This window comes from Electrona antarctica, assembly GCF_951216825.1.
Source record: "Electrona antarctica genome assembly, chromosome: 1".
NCBI classification, from domain to species: domain Eukaryota; kingdom Metazoa; phylum Chordata; class Actinopteri; order Myctophiformes; family Myctophidae; genus Electrona; species Electrona antarctica.
Window position 1 is genome coordinate 44,260,506 of NC_136806.1, and position 20,000 is coordinate 44,280,505.

General features: G+C 43.5%; 1 protein-coding gene across 1 annotated transcript in view; it reads right to left on the reverse strand.

Annotated features, from left to right (window-relative positions):
* The window catches only part of LOC306920415 (platelet glycoprotein Ib beta chain-like), a gene marked incomplete at both ends in the record, with an annotated part of 196,011 nt that overhangs the window by 170,169 nt on the left and 5,842 nt on the right, over positions 1–20,000 (reverse strand). The window contains one exon of the mRNA XM_079497165.1: positions 2,300–2,371. Within this exon, the coding sequence (XP_079353291.1) occupies positions 2,300–2,371 (72 nt within the window). The remainder of the gene's footprint in view (positions 1–2,299; positions 2,372–20,000) is intronic.

Consider the following 20,000-nt stretch of genomic DNA (forward strand, 5'->3'; position numbering starts at 1 on the left):
GAAGGGACTAGTGGACTAGAGATCCAGTATAAGTCATTTTACACTTGTTTGCATGCTGAAAATAGCTGATCTACAAGCTACAAGCAAGTGTAAAATCTGTCATTACAACGGCATCACGGCCAAAATACATTTTAGTCGACTAAATCAACTGTAGATTTAGTCGACTAAAATCGCATGACACTTAGTCGACTAAAACTAAACTAACACTAAAACATTCCAGGTGACTAAAATGTGACTAAAACTAAATGAAAACTATTCAAGAGACTAGGACTAAAACTAAAATCTAAATTTGCTGCCAAAAACAACACTAGACACCAGGGCACATACTATAGTGGTTCTCAAATGCTTTATTTGCAAGGACCCCCTCCGGGGGACCTTTTATTGTCATTCAGGGCTGGCTCTTTCTGGTAATATCCAGAAAGTCCATAGTCCACTCGTTTTGCATGTCTGGAAAAAAAAAGTCAAAAGTATTTTTTCACCACAAGCCACCAACGCTGACAAGCGATGAGGCGTGTGGAGCCATAGAACCGCACTGATGTTACACTGCAAAATCCAGAGTGCTGCTCTTTTATCTCCAACTTTCAGAAGATCTCACTGAAAGAGCTCACCTCAACATGTCGTGGAAGCTTTCTGACGCATTAGCACTGAGGTTCGGCCGGCATACTTTAAACTACATCAGCCTTTAACCGATGTAAATTCATATACACTTTCCCCACCTCAAAAACCCCACCTCTCAAGCCAAAACTACCGTAGTTGGTGAGAGACACGTTTAGATGGATAGAATTAGATGGCTCTGTGGATGGATTTCTTCCCCCATTTCTCCCCAATATTAGTCATGGCCAATGTGTGTGATGTGGTATCTGCTAACCAACCCCCACAGTTAGTCTGTCTGGGGAGGGTGTAGTCTACCATGTGCCTCTTCTTCTTCTTTTTTTATGTTTGTTTATTTTTTATATTTTTATAGAGGGATAGACAGTAGGCTGACAGGAAATGAGGAGGGAGATGGGGGGGTGACATGCAGTAAGGGCCGTCGGGATCGGGAGTCGAACCCGCGGCACACTGCCAGACTGGGCTACCAGGCAGGGTGCCAGGACCGCTGAGCCACGGCCCAGGCCCATGTGCCTCTTTTCATCTATTTATCATACTAGTCCTTACCCGTTCTGAATATATGAACAGCAAAATGATGTTCGCCAGATGGGGCAGTAGAGAGTACTCTCTACTGCCCCATCTGGCGGAGTCAGGTTAATATAAGGAAGTGTAGGCTACAGACAGACAGAAGGACAGACAGAATGACTGACTGACTGACAGACATTTTTCGGTGCATTTATAGATAGATACGCCGATCTGCTATTTTCGGATTGGGTATAATAGCGCTGCTCTTCCCATCACTTGGCATATCCAAAGTACTCCGCCAAGTAAAATAAAATAAACAAGCTTTCTTTGGACACAGCCCCAAGTGTGTGAAAGTCAGGCTGTATTATTATTTTTATTTGGAAAATGTATTTATTTATTTCAGCTAATCTCATAGTTACACAAACATGTTCCTTATGAAGCAGTATTTATTATAATAGATATTTCCATTTAGCCAAATGAGGCATAAACTCTCACCAAACTAGGGCATGCAAGACAAGCAAGCAGCCTGTATGGTCCAGCTTTTCCACTGAACACTGCATTGTGTTTTGTGAGACTTCCTTCCCAAATTGCACACATATAAGTAACTTACTGTCAAATTTGCTAAAGATTGTACAGGGAGACTTTCCAGTTATTAGACTACAGGTCTGGTTTTTAACAGAATCTGCTTTGGGTCATTTCCTTTTTTTCCTTGCTTTGTCATTTCACAATGATCTCCTTTGGAATCAAACTCTGAATTGGGAGTCTCGCCATGCGTTACTAGCATGTCAACTTACCATTACTCTATTATTCAGTCTTGTAAATATCCCCTAATTATGACATTTGATTCTTCACGATTGCACATTTTTCATTCTCCATTGCCCCACAAGCCCTCATTAGGGTGGGAAAGTTTATTTTATAGACACTGTTTACCCTATAGCCATATACAGCCTTATTAAGTAAATATAGCATTGCTCTTAATTGCTACAGCATGGTAGTTTGTTTGCTAATGGCATTCCTCGTAAAGGCAGAATTATGGGTCACAACAAGATGGAGAACAACCATACACACACACATGGGCTATTCTGGTACCTGACTAGCGATACCACCAGTCACCCTGTGTCTGTGAGCCACAGTTTACAGAGAGAGACAGATCACCAGCTAAATAAATGTCTAAATAAATACTTACAGAATTCGGAGATTCTTGATGCCAGAGAAGTCCACTTTGGTGATTCTGGTGATGTTGTTTCGATTCAAGTCCCTGGAGAGTCACAGAGAGAGAGGGGGGAGATGGACAGAGGTTACAAAACGGACTTGTAGCATTCAATCAAACGCAAAGTGAATTCATCACAGGTGCATACGCAAGCTTCAACACTTCAACACAAACCTACAGTTTTTTTTTTCAAGGGCCCCCATAACCCTGAGAGTGTACTACAAACGGAACCAAATGGACGCCTAAGTGGTTCCATTTGTACACTCTCAGAGTTACAGACCTTTAAGGATCTATTTGGAATCCCATCATGGACCCCTGTGGGTCCCTGGACCCCACTTTGAGAACCAATGCTCCCTACTTGGTAAAGTAATACTTTAGTTGGCCTGTACTAGTTCCGCTAGTCCCTTGTATTTCTCTCAACGGTCAAAGTTCCCTTTAGTTCATCTGTTTGAGGTTAGGGTTAAGGTTGGGCACACGCACACAACTATTTCTGCTGAGAGTGAACGAGAAGAGAATTAGTTTTTTCTTTCCATCGTCAGAGTGTAAAAGCTTATCAGGTTTCCTGCCTGCCACTCAATCTGTTTTAACTACCGCTACATATAGTATATACCACATGCACGCACGCACGCACGCACGCACGCACGCACGCACGCACGCACGCACGCACGCACGCACGCAAATATTGCTGCCGGAATTAGGGAGTGTAACATATTGTATAGAGGCATACAGTTGTCATCACACTGTTGTGCACACACACGCGCGCGCACGCAAGCGCACACGCACGCACACACAGTCACACACACACACACAAACACACACACAACCAGCTCACGTTGCACACTCTTTCACCTTTTCCACTTTCACAACGACATTTTCCTCACATCCTCTCACACTTGCTCGCACATACAAGGCACGTGCACGCACGCGCACACACACACACACACACACACACACACACACACACACACACACACACACACACACACACACACACACACACACACACACACACACACACACACACACACACACACACACACACACACATGTGCAAGCTCAGCCGTGGTTTTACCAGGGCGGTCTCTTTATGTGTTTTTCATAATACACCTAAACATTTATAAATCTGATTTAAGGCCATATTGGGTTTCAAAAGACTTCAGCAGGCTGCCATGCCTCAGACCACTAATAAAAGCCATACTCTGACCTAACCTGGTTTAAAATACATAGAACCCAACAGAACAGAACAGAACAGAACAGAACAGAACAGAACAGAACAGAACAGAACAGAACAGAACTGAGTGCTGGAGCTATCGGGTATGACAGCAGGTGCTTGATCAGGGCAAAAAGTATTACAAAGGACAAATACCCCCCCAGTAACAGACTGTTTGTGACGATGCGGACTGGAATGCCCTCGAGGTGTAACAGAACAGAGCAGTATCCTATACTTTGGTCTAACGTAAAGCACAACAGACGTTCAGTTTTAAACAGGATCGAAGAGAAGAGAAGAGAAGAGAAGAGAAGAGAAGAGAAGAGAAGAGAAGAGAAGAGAAGAGAAGAGAAGAGAAGAGAAGAGAAGAGAAGAGGTGTATGCCATGGAGTAGGCGGTTTTCATTTGCTCTACCTCTCCTTCCCTCTCCACGTCCCTCCATCTCTCTCCGCGTCCCTGTAGCCCCATCCTTCCCCTCCATTCTCTGTTCTGTTTCACAGTTCGCTACAATCTTTTTCCACTTTTTTGTCCTCCTCTTTGCCCCTGCCGTCTGTCTCTTTCTAATCTCCTACAAGCTCTCTCCTTCTCTCCTCTTTTATCTCTATCTGTCAATCTTTTACAGTCCACTTGTTTTCCCAGCCTCTTTCCTCAGGTCTTTTCTTTTGCCTATTACTCTCCACGGTCTCTCTGATCTCTCCTCTTTTTTCCACAACGTCTCGCGCTCCCTCTCTCCATCTCTCTCCATCTCTACATTATCTTTCACTTGTTTCACAGTCGACTTAGCTCCTTTCCTTCGCCTTCCTCCCTTTCATTTTTGTTTTGTTTTTGCGCCCTCGTAATCTCCTCCTTTATCTCAATCTTTCACTCTTTCACTTCTTCTTTTTACAGCTGACTAACCCCCACCCCCCCGTTCTCCAACCTTTCTTGTCTCCCTCCGTCCTAATCTTTCCATCCTTATCTCCCCTGTGTTCGGAGTGGAAACTTCTGCTCTCACCAGGGAAACCGCTCTGAGGTCAAACAAACATGGAGGAGGTGTGCCCACCGCCGGCGTAGCACAGGGTTAAGATGACCCCATATACCCCTGTTGGTCTGGGATCCCATCCATCTAATCCTGTGCCTCCCTAAAGCATCACTTTCCGTAAGTGAAAGAAAGTAGGCTTAAATGTCCATTTTACCCTGCTGTCTCCCACTCAACTTCCCTGTGGTCCAGGAACATGGAGGAGAATGGACTGAGCATTTAGCATTACTGTACATTATATACCCATTCACTTTAATATGGTACGATACTGTGGTATCTTGTAACATGTTCACAGCATTGCTATATTGTTGCTCCACTTGCATGAGAAATGACATCAGACTTCAGTGCTCTAACGCATAACCAGCAGGCGTGCGTTCCAACCAGGCCATCGTTCCCATAACCAGCAGGCGTGCGTTCCAACCAGGCCATCGTTCCCAGCGGCCAATCTGCCTAGTTAGAATAATTCCAGATAGATGCCTGATGGAAGGCTTATACACATGTAGTTAACAAGCTGGTCATTTATGACTAGAGGTTACCAGCTCTCCATTTACACTCTTCAAAACCAAGAGATGGTCATTTATGACTAGTGGTTACCAGCTCTCTGTTTACACTCTTCAAAACCAAGAGATGGTCATTTATGACTAGAGGTTTCCAGCTCTCCGTTTACACTCTTCATTTATGACTAGAGGTTACCAGCTCTCCGTTTACACTCTTCATTTATGACTAGAGGTTACCAGCTCTCCGTTTACACTCTTCATTTATGACTAGAGGTTACCAGCTCTCTGTTTACACTCTTCAAAACCAAGAGATGGTCATTTATGACTAGAGGTTACCAGCTCTCCGTTTACACTCTTCAAAACCAAGAGATGGTCATTTATGACTAGAGGTTACCAGCTCTCCGTTTACACTCTTCATTTATGACTAGAGGTTACCAGCTCTCCGTTTACACTCTTCATTTATGACTAGAGGTTACCAGCTCTCTGTTTACACTCTTCTAAACCAAGCCACTGACTGGGCCTACTGGCTGCATGACCACAGCCCTACTGGCTGCATGACCACAGCCCTACTGGCTGCATGACCACAGCCCTACTGGCTGCATGACCACAGCCCTACTGGCTGCATGACCACAGCCCTACTGGCTGCATGACCACAGCCCTACTGGCTGTGATCATGCAGCCCTACTGGCTGCATGATCACAGCCCTACTGGCTGCATGACCACAGCCCTACTGGCTGCATGATCACAGCCTTACTGGCTGCATGACCACAGCCCTACTGGCTGCATGACCACAGCCCTACTGGCTGCATGACCACAGCCCTACTGGCTGCATGACCACAGCCCTACTGGCTGCATGATCACAGCCCTACTGGCTGCATGACCACAGCCCTACTGGCTGCATGATCACAGCCTTACTGGCTGCATGACCACAGCCCTACTGGCTGCATGACCACAGCCCTACTGGCTGCATGACCACAGCCCTACTGGCTGCATGACCACAGCCCTACTGGCTGCATGATCACAGCCCTACTGGCTGCATGACCACAGCCCTACTGGCTGCATGACCACAGCCCTACTGGCTGCATGACCACAGCCCTACTGGCTGCATGACCACAGCCCTACTGGCTGCATGACCACAGCCCTACTGGCTGCATGACCACAGCCCTACTGGCTGCATGACCACAGCCCTACTGGCTGCATGACCACAGCCCTACTGGCTGCATGATCACAGCCCTACTGGCTGCATGATCACAGCCCTACTGGCTGCATGACCACAGCCCTACTGGCTGCATGACCACAGCCCAACAATGTCACTTGTAAATCTGGATCAATGGATGTACTCATATGTCCAAAGCAGCAAAAGTAACAGATCTACAAGCTCAAAGCGGATCACTTCGCGCCATGTTTTTTGGGGGTTGTGGATCTGCTACTTTTGATGCAGTGTGGTCAAGTAGGGTTTTAATTTACAAAAACTATGGAATATGTAGATGTGGGTTTCTGCTCAACAGCAACGAAATGTCAGGATCCAGTCTTTCCACAGCAGAACCTCTGGGTGCCCTTTGCATTCTGCAAGGTTTAAAAGGGCCATACACTTCATAAGTTGTAACTCACAGCACATCATAACAGTTTGTCACATAATATCGTTGCTGTCGGGCAGAAACTTCTTTATCTCCATTATATTCAAACTCTTTGTGTTTTTTTCTTAAATTAAGGCTAATTTGATTTGTACTACAGCGTCACAGAAAAGTATCAAAAGTAAAGATCCTCAAGCTCGAAACACGGCGCGAAGCGACGTGAATTGCGCTTGCAGATCTGTTACGTTTGCTATTCTTGAAGTTGAATAAAGAACCAGATTTGGACATGGGTTTCCACCCGACAGAGACGATATCCTATGAAGAGTACTTAACCACATGAAATCTAGCGTCCATATCCTGGGGCAAACATTTGGCCAAAAATGTATCTACAAGCTCACAGGCGTGAGCGTTGTGTTGTGACGCGTCTTGCAGGTCAGCCATTTTCAGTGAAAATATTGTGAATAAAGGGGGAAAAATAGTACCCTGGGGGACACCGGGCAGCAAAGTGTAGGAATCACGTACTTGAGGACGACGTGGACCTTACAGTGTTTGATCACAGCATTTAATTTGTGGTTAGACTAGTTTTGGTTTAGTTTTTTCCGCCCGTTTTGGTTCTGGTTAGGCTTTGGTTAGGTTTAATGGTGAAATCTGCAAACACTGCCTGTTTGAGTCCTTATGGTCAGCATTTGATTCATACAATAGTTACTATTGAATAGTACTGTAAAGTAAAAAGGCACGTTACTTTCCGTAAGGGTATCTACGAATTTGCCACGAGATCAGCTTGCACAGCTGCACAGCATCAGTTCACCATTTAACTGTTCAGCAGCTAACCCGCTGCAAGTCACACAATTAACGAGTTGTTTTAGCACAAATCCCTGCCCATTGTTTGTTTCCATTACAGAGGGGAAGGGGGTGTGTGTGGGTACAATGCGTGTGTAAGGACAAGGTGGTAATGCAAACACCAGCTTTTCAGGAGATTACAGTGCTATGTCTACATCATTTTAGATGGGCTAAACGCAATGTAACATACCTTGAAAAAAATATATATCACAGTATATAATTATTGTAATTGAAATGAACTGACAAATACACCTTTCAGTCCCTAAAAGTGGTCCTCTCCTGACTACTGCTTTAATAAACTATTAGAGAAATCTACAAGTAGGATTTATCTGCCGATTAGTTAATGAATGGACCAGTGAGTTGTATCATTTTTGAGCGTCTCTCCTTCCATTCTTCCTAAATCTTTCTTTCCTCACACTCTTTCCCTCTTTCTCTCTCCCATTACCTCACCATCCGTCTCTCTGTCTTTCACTCTCTCCATCGCTCTCCGGGACAGGAAAATAGTTTCTCTCTCCATCTTTTTACCCCCACCACACACACACACACACACACACACACACACACACACACACACACACACACACACACACACACACACTACACACACACACACACACACACACACACACACACTACACACACACACACACACACACACACACACACACACACACTTTACTCTTATCTCGCCATCCTTCCATCCTGCCCTCTTTGCTTTAATCCTTTGTTTTTCTCAGTCCATTGCTTGGTTTAACAATGCGTTCATTTCCTGCTGTAATCTCAGGTCACTTTACTTCTTCTGTTACTTTCACTCCTCCGTTCCCAGCCACCACCCCCACCCCCACCCCCTCACCCTCTCTCTCCTTTCCGTCCTTTTGCATCTTTCATCCGAACCCTCCATCTTTGCTGTCCCCTCATCTCTCTGTCTCTCTCTCTGCCTCTCTCTCTCTCTATCACACAAAAAACACATTTCACACACACAGCACGCACACACACGCGCGTGCACACACACACACACACACACACACACACACACACACACACACACACACACACACACACACACACACACACACACACACACACACACACACACACACACACACACACACACACACACACACACACACACACACACACAGATCGGTATGCACCATTTCCTTCTCCAAAGTCCAAGTTACGCCAGGAATCCTAATTGGCTTCTTCCTCTTTCTCTCTCTGGTGAGAGAAGACAGTTTGGGGGGGGGCAGTAAGAACGAGGCGGGGTGGGCAGTAGCCTACAGGTTGCCATGGGGGGCCTGGCTGTAACCTGTAGGTTTGAATCCCTGGATCACCGTCAGTTCCCTAAACAACACCCATTGTGGGATCCTTGAGCCTGGCACTTAACTCATAATGTACCGGTGGCCGACAGCAGTGGAGGACAGTGGTCATACTGGGAAGCTGTAAACTGCGTAACGCTGCAATCGTGGAGTAATGTGTAAAAATATAAAGGTTCAAGTAACAACTAAACAAATACATCTTCAAAATGAATGAATCACGTCCTCAACGCGTGTAACCACAGATCAAACAGTCTGATCCGCTCCACCTCTCTTTCTTCGCTCACTGTACAATCAAACTCTTGATGGTACGACTTTGTTGTTGAAAAACGTTCTCGCCAAATAGCTGTAGCTTGCAGCTGGTTCAGATTAGATACATGTTTGTTTGTGGGGTCTTTGTGGTGTAGTGGTAGCATCAGTTGTTTGTTATCAAAGGGTTCTTGGTTTGGTTCAGACTAGTGGAACATACTTTTGGTTAAGAAATTAATTGTTTTCAGTTAAGAGTAGGTGTATCTGTCTGTCAGTCTGTCTGTCTTTACGGAGCTAATCCGCAGGACAAATCAGCGCCACATTTTCTTTTGCACACAGCCAGTAGGCCAAAGTACCATTTATATATATGCCCAGGCCTCTGAAAGCCTGAAAGCCATAGATAGATAGATAGATAGATAGATAGATAGATAGATAGATAGATAGATTCTTTCTTTTTGTGTCATGCACCCAAGGCGCCCAGCCTGGACTTATTAGTGGAGCAGATTACTGAAACGATCGTTCACTTGATGGTACAAGCACCAAATTTGGCACACAAGTGCTTCAGAACCTACTCTCTCAGAAAAGTACGTTGTCCACTTGAAAAAACTAAATGGCCACCATTTAAGATGGCCGCCTTTCAAAATGGTTTTAAACAGTGTTTTAACTATAGTTTGATTGAATAATCCTATTGTGATGGCCTATACATCGAAATGTATGTTTCTGAGTATGAGAAATCCAATTCTGCATTTAGCAAATCAAAATTATTGAATATTATGATGATACAATGGGAATTAAACAAAAGGCTGGGGCAGATTAAGTCAATATTCCATAAGAATCTTTCACTTGGTGGTACAAGCACCACATTTGGCACACATGATGTCCAGGATGTACTTTCTATGAAAAGCACGTTATCCAGCTGAAAATCCAAGATGGCGGCCAGTTTTCAAGATGGCCGCCTCGTCAAATGCAAAAAAACAAAACAACAAAAAGGTTTTCAAAGTAAAATGTAAATGTGTTAATGATCCAAACATCAACATGAATGTATTCTGACTGTAAGAACTCAATGGTGTTGGAATTGAATTCCAATATGGCCGCCAGTTTGCAAGATGCAGCTATTACGTGACTCAAAATTAGCGTTTTCGGAAGCTGTCTGATCATAGATATTGTTGAAGGGCAACATCATTCATTGATCATGCATTGAAATGCTGTGGTCAAGCTCTATTGGTTTGTATTTTTTTTTATTATATAAGAGTGATGTCAAAGCACAACCAGGAACACACTGGTGACATCACTGCTGTTAGACTCAGCATGGGGTTCAGTGTTGGCTTGTAGCGTACTAGCTGTAGTTGTGGTTTACCAACTGTTGTACTCACTGTAGTTTTTGTCTCCACCAGGCCGAAGGCATGGGGAGAGAGTATGTTTTGCACTCCGTCCGTGTGTGTGTCCGTCCGTGTGTGTGTCCGTCCTTCCTTCCGTCCGTCTGTGTACAGCTAATCTCCGGCACCGTTAACCCGGCCGATGCCAAACTTTGCACACACACTCCCTGGATGCCAACGATGAACCTCTGCCCCACATTTTCCAGAACGGCCTGTTATAGCGCCACCATGAGGCAGCTTTTCACATGTTTTACCTAAAACTGCACCGATCTGCGTGAAACGTTGCATGCACACTCCCTAGAGGCCAAGGACAAACCTTTGACCTGCATTTTCCGCATCTGCCTTTTATAGCGCCACCAGGAGGCCGACTTTTGTAAAACACATTTTTGGATATTACTCCTCCAGATTCTGTCCAAAAATCTCACAAATCGTTACACAGTATCTCTATGGTCATGTGCTCAAGTCGGATCTGTCTGATATTTCATATTCCATCCTAATTGGCTAAAATTGGCTTTCACAGTTTGCAAGATTGCCCCGTTTTGAACAATAGCCTCAAATCATGAACGCAGCATGCAATTTACCTGAAATCTTTCGCACATTTTCTTACTAGGCTGAGGAATATATCCCACCCTTTTCACATTGGCCTGTTATAGCGCCACCAACAGGTTGATTTTTGCAAAACACATTTTTGGAACAAAATGCCTCAAATCATCCAATTGCCATCAAAGGCGTATGAAGAAATGGCAATCGGTACACATGATCTCTGTAGTCATGTGATCAAGACGAGTCTGTTGGATTTCTCAGATTGTACACTGATTGGCTAAGATTGCCTTCCAAGGTTTTCAGGAGTGGCCCGTTTTGTACAAAATGCTGCACATGTCCTGCTCATCCAGAATTCTATCCTCAGAGATGCTATGAGTGATCTGGCTCTGCATTTCCTCAACAAAATGAAGAAAATTGTTGCAAAAACAAATAAAAAAAAACATCTCCTAAACATTTTGCCAAACATCACACACACTCCTATCCTCCTGGTGGAGACCTGTGCCCGGAAGGGCACTTTTTCTAGTTGTAGTATACTTTAGTGTCCTAATGCTAATTAGCCCGTGTATATCTGTATCTCTCCACTAGAAGTTTAGTTAGTTGTAGTATTGTAGTTAGATAGCCGCACCTGAATTGACAAGATGTGCCAGCGTGCGAGAGCTGAGACAAGGGTAACGGAACTTCAGTTACCTGGATGGTGTACAGATCGCACAGGACTTAAATGGCACTGGATGAACGGTCGTGCTAGGTGTAGGGCACCAGATGCTTGAACCTAGATCAACGTTCAAGGTTGGACTTTATTGTTACATCTTGTGTACAGGACAGGTACATAAGAGTAAAACTTATTTTAGTTTGGCTTCCTTACAGACAATGCAGCGGCATAGATGGCAAACAACAAAAAACACAGCAAGCACAGCAAACAAAGGGATAGAATAAAGAGTGCTAGAAAAATAGTAACTGCAAAGTTAGGTAAACTTTCGCCCTGGTTCTTATCAGTTCGTTCATGTATCTGATTGTTTGGGGAAAGAAGCTTATTTGCAGTCTATTTCCAGTGGCTTTGAGACCATGTGGCAGCATCCGCAAGCATCTCTGCGGTTGGGATGGCTTGGGTCCCTCATAAGTCCACGAGCTTTGCTGACACAACGATCATCATACAGGGCTTCGATGGGGGGAAGATCACATCCGCTTCACTCTTCGAATTTTTGCATGTCCTTCACCAGGATCATTCTGAATTTCAGCTCCTCTCTTAGTGGAAAACTGGAGTTTCCGTTGCTAAACATTTGGCCGACAATTTTGGTACTTTTTGGTACTAACTAACTTTGTACTGTTTTGCTTCAATGTTTCTTCACTGCCACCTCCATCATCCAATCTGGATGAGTCTAACATGATGGGCACGACCGTTATCACTGTATCGGATAGGCGAAATCAACCGTTATCAGCACCTTGGAATACGGCCAATATGGCCATACTGGCATACTCACCCTTGGCTGAACGTGTCATTTCCAACTCTATTGTCGGCGCATGGAAACTAGGGGCTACTAATATATACTATTCTCTGCCTATCGGGACGTAACTCGGACGGCGCTGAGTCGGGTCTGGTGGCCGTCGCAACACTCGGCTCAAGGCCACCAGACACGGCGCGCCTCCGTCATTGACATCAGTGACACAAAAATACCAGTATGGCCATATTGGGCGTATTCAAAGGTGCTGATAACGGATGATTTCGCCTATCAATACAGAGATAACGGTCGAATGGGGTGGAAATACGGGGAGACTTCAACTCCTCTTTCGTATCTGTTTGACACACTTCCTCCAATCAGTTTTAGTAGCTGAACATCTTGTGTTATACGGTTAAAGGCAGAGGGCTATATCCTTTTACCACCCAACCGTACAAAACATCAAAGCACATTGAAATATGGGATGCAGGTTCAAGCATCTGGTGCCCTACACCTAGCCCGACCATTCATCCAGTGCAAGTCCTGTGCGATCTGTACACCATCCAGGTAACTGAATCCCTGTTACCCTTGTCTCAGCTCTCCCACGCTGACACATCCTGTCAATTCAGGTGCGACTATCAACTATAATGCTACAACTAACTAAACTTCTAGTTGAGATATACACAGGGGCTTATTAGATAGCATTTAGGACACTAAAGTATACTACAAACTACAGTGAGTACACCACTACAACAGTTAGTAAACCACCAACTACAGCTAGTACACTACAAGCATACACTGAACCCCATGCTGAGTCTCACAGCAGTGATGTCCCCAGTGTGTCCTGGTTGTGCTTTGACATCACTCTTATATAAAAAATTACAAACCAATAGACCTTGATCACAGCATTTCAATTAATGATGTTGCCCTTCAACAATATCGGTGATCAGACAGCTTCCGAAAACGTTAATTTTGAGTTGCGTAATAGCCGCCATCTTGAAAACTGGCTGCCATATTGGAATTAAATAATTGACACCATTGAGTTCTTCCAGTCAGAATACATTCATTTTGATCACATCAATGTGTGGATCACACATTTCTGTTCATTAAAGTTATACGTATTTATTTGACGAGGTGGCCATCTTGAAAACTGGCGGCCATCTTGGATTTTCAGCTGGATAACGTACTTTTCTTAGAAAGTACATCCTGGACATCATTTGTGCCAAATCTGGTGCTTGTACCACCAAGTGAAGGATTATTATGGAATATGGATTTAATCTGCCCCACTTTATCGTTTAATCTCCATTGTATCATCATTATATTAAATAGTTTTGATGTTCTAAATGCAGAATTGGATTTATCATACTCAGAAACATATATTTCGATGTATAGGCCATCAACATAGGATTTTATAGCTCAATATAGCTCAAACAGGTTTAAAACGACCTCGAATGGCGGCCATCTTGAAAAATGGTGTCCATTTTGTTTTTTTCAAGTGGACAACGTACCTTTCTGAGAGAGTAGGTTCCGAGGCACTTGTGTGCCAATTTTGGTGCTTGTACCATCAAGTGAACGATTCTTATGATATATTGACTTAATCTGCTCCACTATATAGGACACACTACAAATCATTGCGTCAGTATTGCATTGTGTACAAGAAACAGTTTTTTTTTTTTTTTTTTTTTTTTACACAAACAAAACATTCTGCCTTTTTTCCCACGCTTTGCATAAAAAGTCTGCTAAAGCAAAAATACCTTTCCTAAAACAAAATTCCAACTTTTCGTAGTCCTCTAACCAGAAAAAGTTAACACAGATGGTTGTCATTTTACAAAATAATACATCTCTGACTTTTGGATACATTTTGTGTAACATAAGGTTCAGGGCCATAATTATTTTTAATAAGACGATATGTTCTTAGTTTTGGTTTGTACCATAAATCAACAGCCCAACTCTCCTTATACCCAAGGAACATATAGTTCTGTATCTCATGAATATTACAGCATAGTTTATTTAAATAAATAAATTCATATTGGCCCAGGGGTAACCATTAGAAATGTCCCAGTTAAAAATATTTTTGGTTAGTCTGTCATCGGACATATTAACAAGTCTATTCCAAAGTCTCAACATCTCACCTTTGTGTCTGATATTTACGGGCATCCATCCCATATCTCCGCTAATGGCCAAGATAGGCGTAAGCTTATGAACTCCAAGAAATGACTGTATGGCTCTATTTTGAATTGTGTTACAACTTTCCTTGTCCGGAAAACCCCATACACCGGAGGCATAATCCGAAACAGGGCATACACAAGACTGATATAATTGTGTATATGTATAATATCCTAAATCCTTACAGGCTTTCACCTTATTCAGTACTGACCCCAGGGCTCTACCAGCTGAATCAGAAAGAACCTGAGTGCCTTCCTTGAAGTTCATATGCTCATCTAAAGTGAGGCCAAGATATTTATATGTCTTTGTGTATGTTAATACAGTTCTCCCACACGTAAATGTAAATGGACTCCTTTCTACAGATGGTTTCCTAAAGTGAACAATTTGTGTTTTGTCAATATTTACCACCAGCCTCCACCTCAAACACCAATCCGCAACAATATTGAGCATGTTTTGCAGCTCCTTTTCGCAATTGGCAAGTAAAATTATGTCGTCTGCATACAAAAGTATGCCTACAATCATATCCGCTACTTCCACCCACAATTTAGAGTTTCTAATCTCAATTGCTAGATCATTAACGTACATGGAGAACAAAGTTGGTGACAAGACATCTCCTTGTTTCACACCAAAGTGTGTAGGAAACCATCCTGTTCTGAAGTCATTTACCTGAACACAAGCAATGGGGGCCCGATACAGGGCCTTAATGGCAGCATAAAACTTCCCATTTACCCCTGATGTTAATAATCTGTATTCAAGGAGCTCCCTATTTACCCAGTCAAAGGCTTTTTGAAAATCAATGAAACATGCATATGTAGATTTCTTTTCTTGAAGTCTTGCTCTAACAATGGTAGTGACTGACATACAGACAGTCAGCGGTCCTTCATCAAACACCACCCATGTTCCTGTACACTTCTCACGCACGCACGCACACGCACACGTACACACACGCTCACACACACACACACACACACACACACACACACACACACACACACACACACACACACACACACACACACACACACCAGGAAGCTGCTACAGTGTTTCAAGGAGTGTGAGAGCTCATTCACTTCTAGTCACAAGCACTCTCCTCTAAGGTTATTATACCCCATAAAGTGTAATTTACACAGCAGGCCATGCAGGGACATACGTTTCCTACTCTAGTCCACACACGCTGACAGACAACATAACCATTGGTGTCGGGAAACCTTGTATCTCCATATTTTACATAAATGTACTTCATTAGTCAAAAATGTAAACAGCAGGTGGTACAGGCAAACATTAAGGCAGACAAAAATAAAAAAAGTCCCGGGGACTTGTTTCCGTCATTGTAGTCCTATGCACCCGACAACGACGATACATAGCCAAGACGAAAAGATATGGCCTGGACAGAACATCTTCACAGTTACCATAACAACAAACGCACAAAGAAACGTCACGTACACTGTGTGAAATGCATGTGCACTGCAGTTATGAAATGACATGGCCTTTATAAGTGTCTCTTGAAAAACATAAGAACGCATATCTTGAAATGACAAATGATGATGTCTAGCTGTTCAATGAGAAAAACAGGAGGCGATGGAAAGGGACAGAATATCTATTCCACACGGAGATGTTTAGTTAGTTAAATATTTCCTTTTCACAGCGGCGTCTGTTGTGTGTCCAAACAGAGGGACACCCGACTTCTCTCTAAATAGAGAAGACCACATGAACTGTGCTTCTCTTCCACACATTCATTTCATTTCATCTAAGTCTCTCTCTCTCTCTCTCTCTCTCTCTCTCTCTCTCTCCATCCCTCCCTGTCAGTCTCGTTCTCTGTCTTCCCCTCCCTCTCTCTGCCTCTTCTTCCACTTCTTTCAACAACATTTAAAGCGTAAAACAGAATATTGCGCGCTCTCATTGTCACGGCTGTGCCGGATTAACATCGTGAGACTATACGTTTGACTACCGACTGTGGTGGCATAACAAACAAAACAATCAATTAGAATTGATTCAACAAAGCAATTATATGAAAAACCCAGAATTTCAGCTCCAAGCTAATTTTCGTGTTTCTGTCTCTCCCTCTTCCCTTCTCACGCTGTTATTCTCAAACCTCAGGCAACCTCATTGTTTGCTGTCATTCTTCACTGTCTGAAGCGGTATACTTTAGTTTGTGCTGCAGGGTGTTTGTGAGACCCCAGAGCATCCCCCTGGTCCCCTCTGGTATCACAGCTGCTGCACTGGCACCAAATACTGCCATGTGTTCTCCTTGTTCCATTCCCTTTCTTTCTTTTCTTCTTGTACTAACGACATGAAACCAGCAGCCCTGGATGGAGAGTGAACTGCTCATGCTGTGGTTGAAAGCTTCAACGCCACCCTAACGTCTCAAAACGTAAACGGAGTAGTGTACTTCATCTAAGGGGGAAAAAAAGGCTCTCCATCCAGAGCTGGGAAAATAGTTGAGAGGAGGAGGTAGAAAATGTGTGAGACGGCGAGATGAAGGGTGAGAGACGGAAGGAGACGGAAACATAAAGCACCGGACAGGGGGACATAAAAGAAAAGAAGCAAATGTGCAAGAAAGATCAGCAGAGAGAAAGCGTGAGGGATTTCCTGGCATCTTTACTGTGTTTACAGGGTTGCTAACTGCAAACTAGCGTTATGAGACCTCTTACACACACACACACACACACACACACACACACACACACACACACACACGCGCGCGTCCGCACGCACACACCAGGCACGCGCAAGCTCGCACACACACTGCAGTGACCGAGGTCTCCCATATCCTTCCAGCTTAACATAAACAGTCTGTCACATCGAGCTTCGCTGAACATTAGGACGGGAATGGGAAAATCACCATGCTGGGCACTTGCATACAACACACACACACACGCACATGGCACACGCACGCGGCACATGCACACGCACAAACACAGACACACACACACAGTGCACAGAATCAAGCCTGTGGAAGGGCTGCGACGTGTTGCTTTGGTGACAGTGGCCTAACAAAACAGCGACATAGCTTGTTAACATCAAACAGCTCGAGTCTCACAGACTGAGGATGCGCAGACAGACACAGACAGACAGAGACTCACAAGCACATGCACGTACGTACGTACACACCATGCACGCACGCACATAAACCAGCTTTAGCATGAAAGCATGACATATACACCCTTTGAGTCTGTGCATTGCTTGGTTCTCAACATCTGAGGGCAAACAGACATTCATTAACTGAACATACGTGACTTGTGGCAGTTTGTCATTGACATGATTTAAACTTTAGACGATGTCAATGACAAACTGCCACAATTTAGACTCTAAGTCTTTCTCATCAATTAGGCCAACAACTTACGTGTGTGTATGTGTCTGTCTGTGTGTGTGTGTGTGTGTGCGTGCGTGCGTGCGTGCGTGCGTGCGTGCGTGCGTGCGTGCGTGCGTGCGTGCGTGCGTGCGTGCGTGTGCGCCTCCTTGCAACTACAAACATCTGGTTCCATGAGCCCTCGTTCATTCATACTGTATATGAAAACTTGCTTTGTTTTTGTTATAGGTAGACCTACACCTTTTCCTGGTTGTTTTTATGGTTACAAATATTTGGCAAGTAAGGCTTACAATTGAGAAAATATTCAGGTTGTTGGGCTTACAGTTAGGAAAAGTATGTTTTCTGTGCGAAGAATCTTACCCTGTGTTCAAACACCTTAAGCCTTGGGGCTTTAAGACAGAATACAGAAGGATGAGCTAAAAATACATCCACTTTCATATACTGCATATTTCATAACAAATGAATGAAAAAACTATTGTCTAGACCAGTGGTTCCCAGTGTGCTGCTGTGTGACCGCTTTGCCTTGGGATCTATTACTGCAATATATACAGTATACAACTATGGAAAATGCTATATATATATATATATATATATACTACATCAGTAAGGCAAGGCAAAGCAAGTGCACACTCAATTGACCTAACAAACATTGCAGCTGTACGAAAAGCTTGGATTATCCTCCTTCAATCTGTAAAGTTTTTGTTTCATAAAAATCCACTGTAGACACTGTCCACTGTAGCTACTTCCTGTCAAGAATTTCATTGCAGGTGATTTTTTTTTCAAAGTGTTGGAGTTTGGAAGTGCTCGTTGTATATCCCTCAACAGCCCTGCGTACCACCTGTTTTGAATTTGCACATAATGCAGGAGGCAGCAGGAGGTTGCTTTACTGATAACGAGTGCTTCCAAACTCTGACACTTAGAAAATAAATCACCTGCAAGGTATTTCTTGACAGGAAGTAGCTCATAACATGTCTACGGTGGATTTTTATGAAACAAACACTTTGCAGACAGAAAGATGATAATTCAAGCTTTTCGTACAGCTGAAATGTTGGTGAGTTTGACGTTGTTTAATAGAATTAGATAGGACTTTTCTGTTTGGATGAATGGGCTGTCAAAGGGAAGTTGCACCTAGATCGCACTTTCCTGGCAAGATGGCAGCCGTGTGCATAAGGTCAATTGAGGGTATATATGCGTGTGACATCATCATACCTGGAAGTTATGCGGGAACGCACTGAGTGGCAAACAACTACTTTCTGGCCTTGACAGCCTGGATGCATGCAAATAAAAAGTTAAACTCACAACGTTAAACTCACTTTGTCGGTTTGACACTCATGCATGTGAATACCCTCTATTGAGAGGCAAATTCTATATTCTAAAAAAATGTTAATATCAGATCTACAAGCTCGCAACGTACGTGTCAAGTGACATCTTGTAGATCGGATACTTTTGCTATGCATACAAAGTGTGTCTTGAGATTATTTTGACGTACCCATTGCTGTGTGCCTTTGGGCACAAACAGTTAGAGAACCACTGGAGTAGGCCCAGTGACTGTGGGTGTTCACTTCATATGACTTGCATTAACTTCAGAAAGGCGGGCTGCACATTGTGGGGTCTCTCCTCTACAATACAAGGGACTATAAACAACCGGGCCAGGAGTGGAACGGAACACAACAGTATTTCACTGCTTATCCGCAGGGGCGGAGAGTCATTTACCCAAGTGCTGTATCATAAGTACAATTTTGAGGTTTACTTTCTTTCAATGTTCAATACATTTACTTCTACTCCACTACATCTCAAAGGCAAATGTTGAACTCTTTACTCGACTATAATTATTTGAAAACTTTAGTTACTAGTTGCTTTCTAGATTATTTATTTTGCAGACCTGCTTTGACAGTACTCACAATGCATGAAATGGGACCTTCTGCATAATTATAACTTTTACTTTTGGTACTTAAAAGGTATATTTTGATACTTTTACTCCAGTACATTGTTAATACCGAACTTGTACTTGTAGCTGACTATTTCTGCAATATTGATACTTTTTCTTAAGTAAAACATTGTAGTACGTTTTCCACCACGTATTGCTTATCCGTGGCTGTAGATCCAGCTGAGTTAGTGCACACAGGGAGGACAAGAGCTGTGTCAACA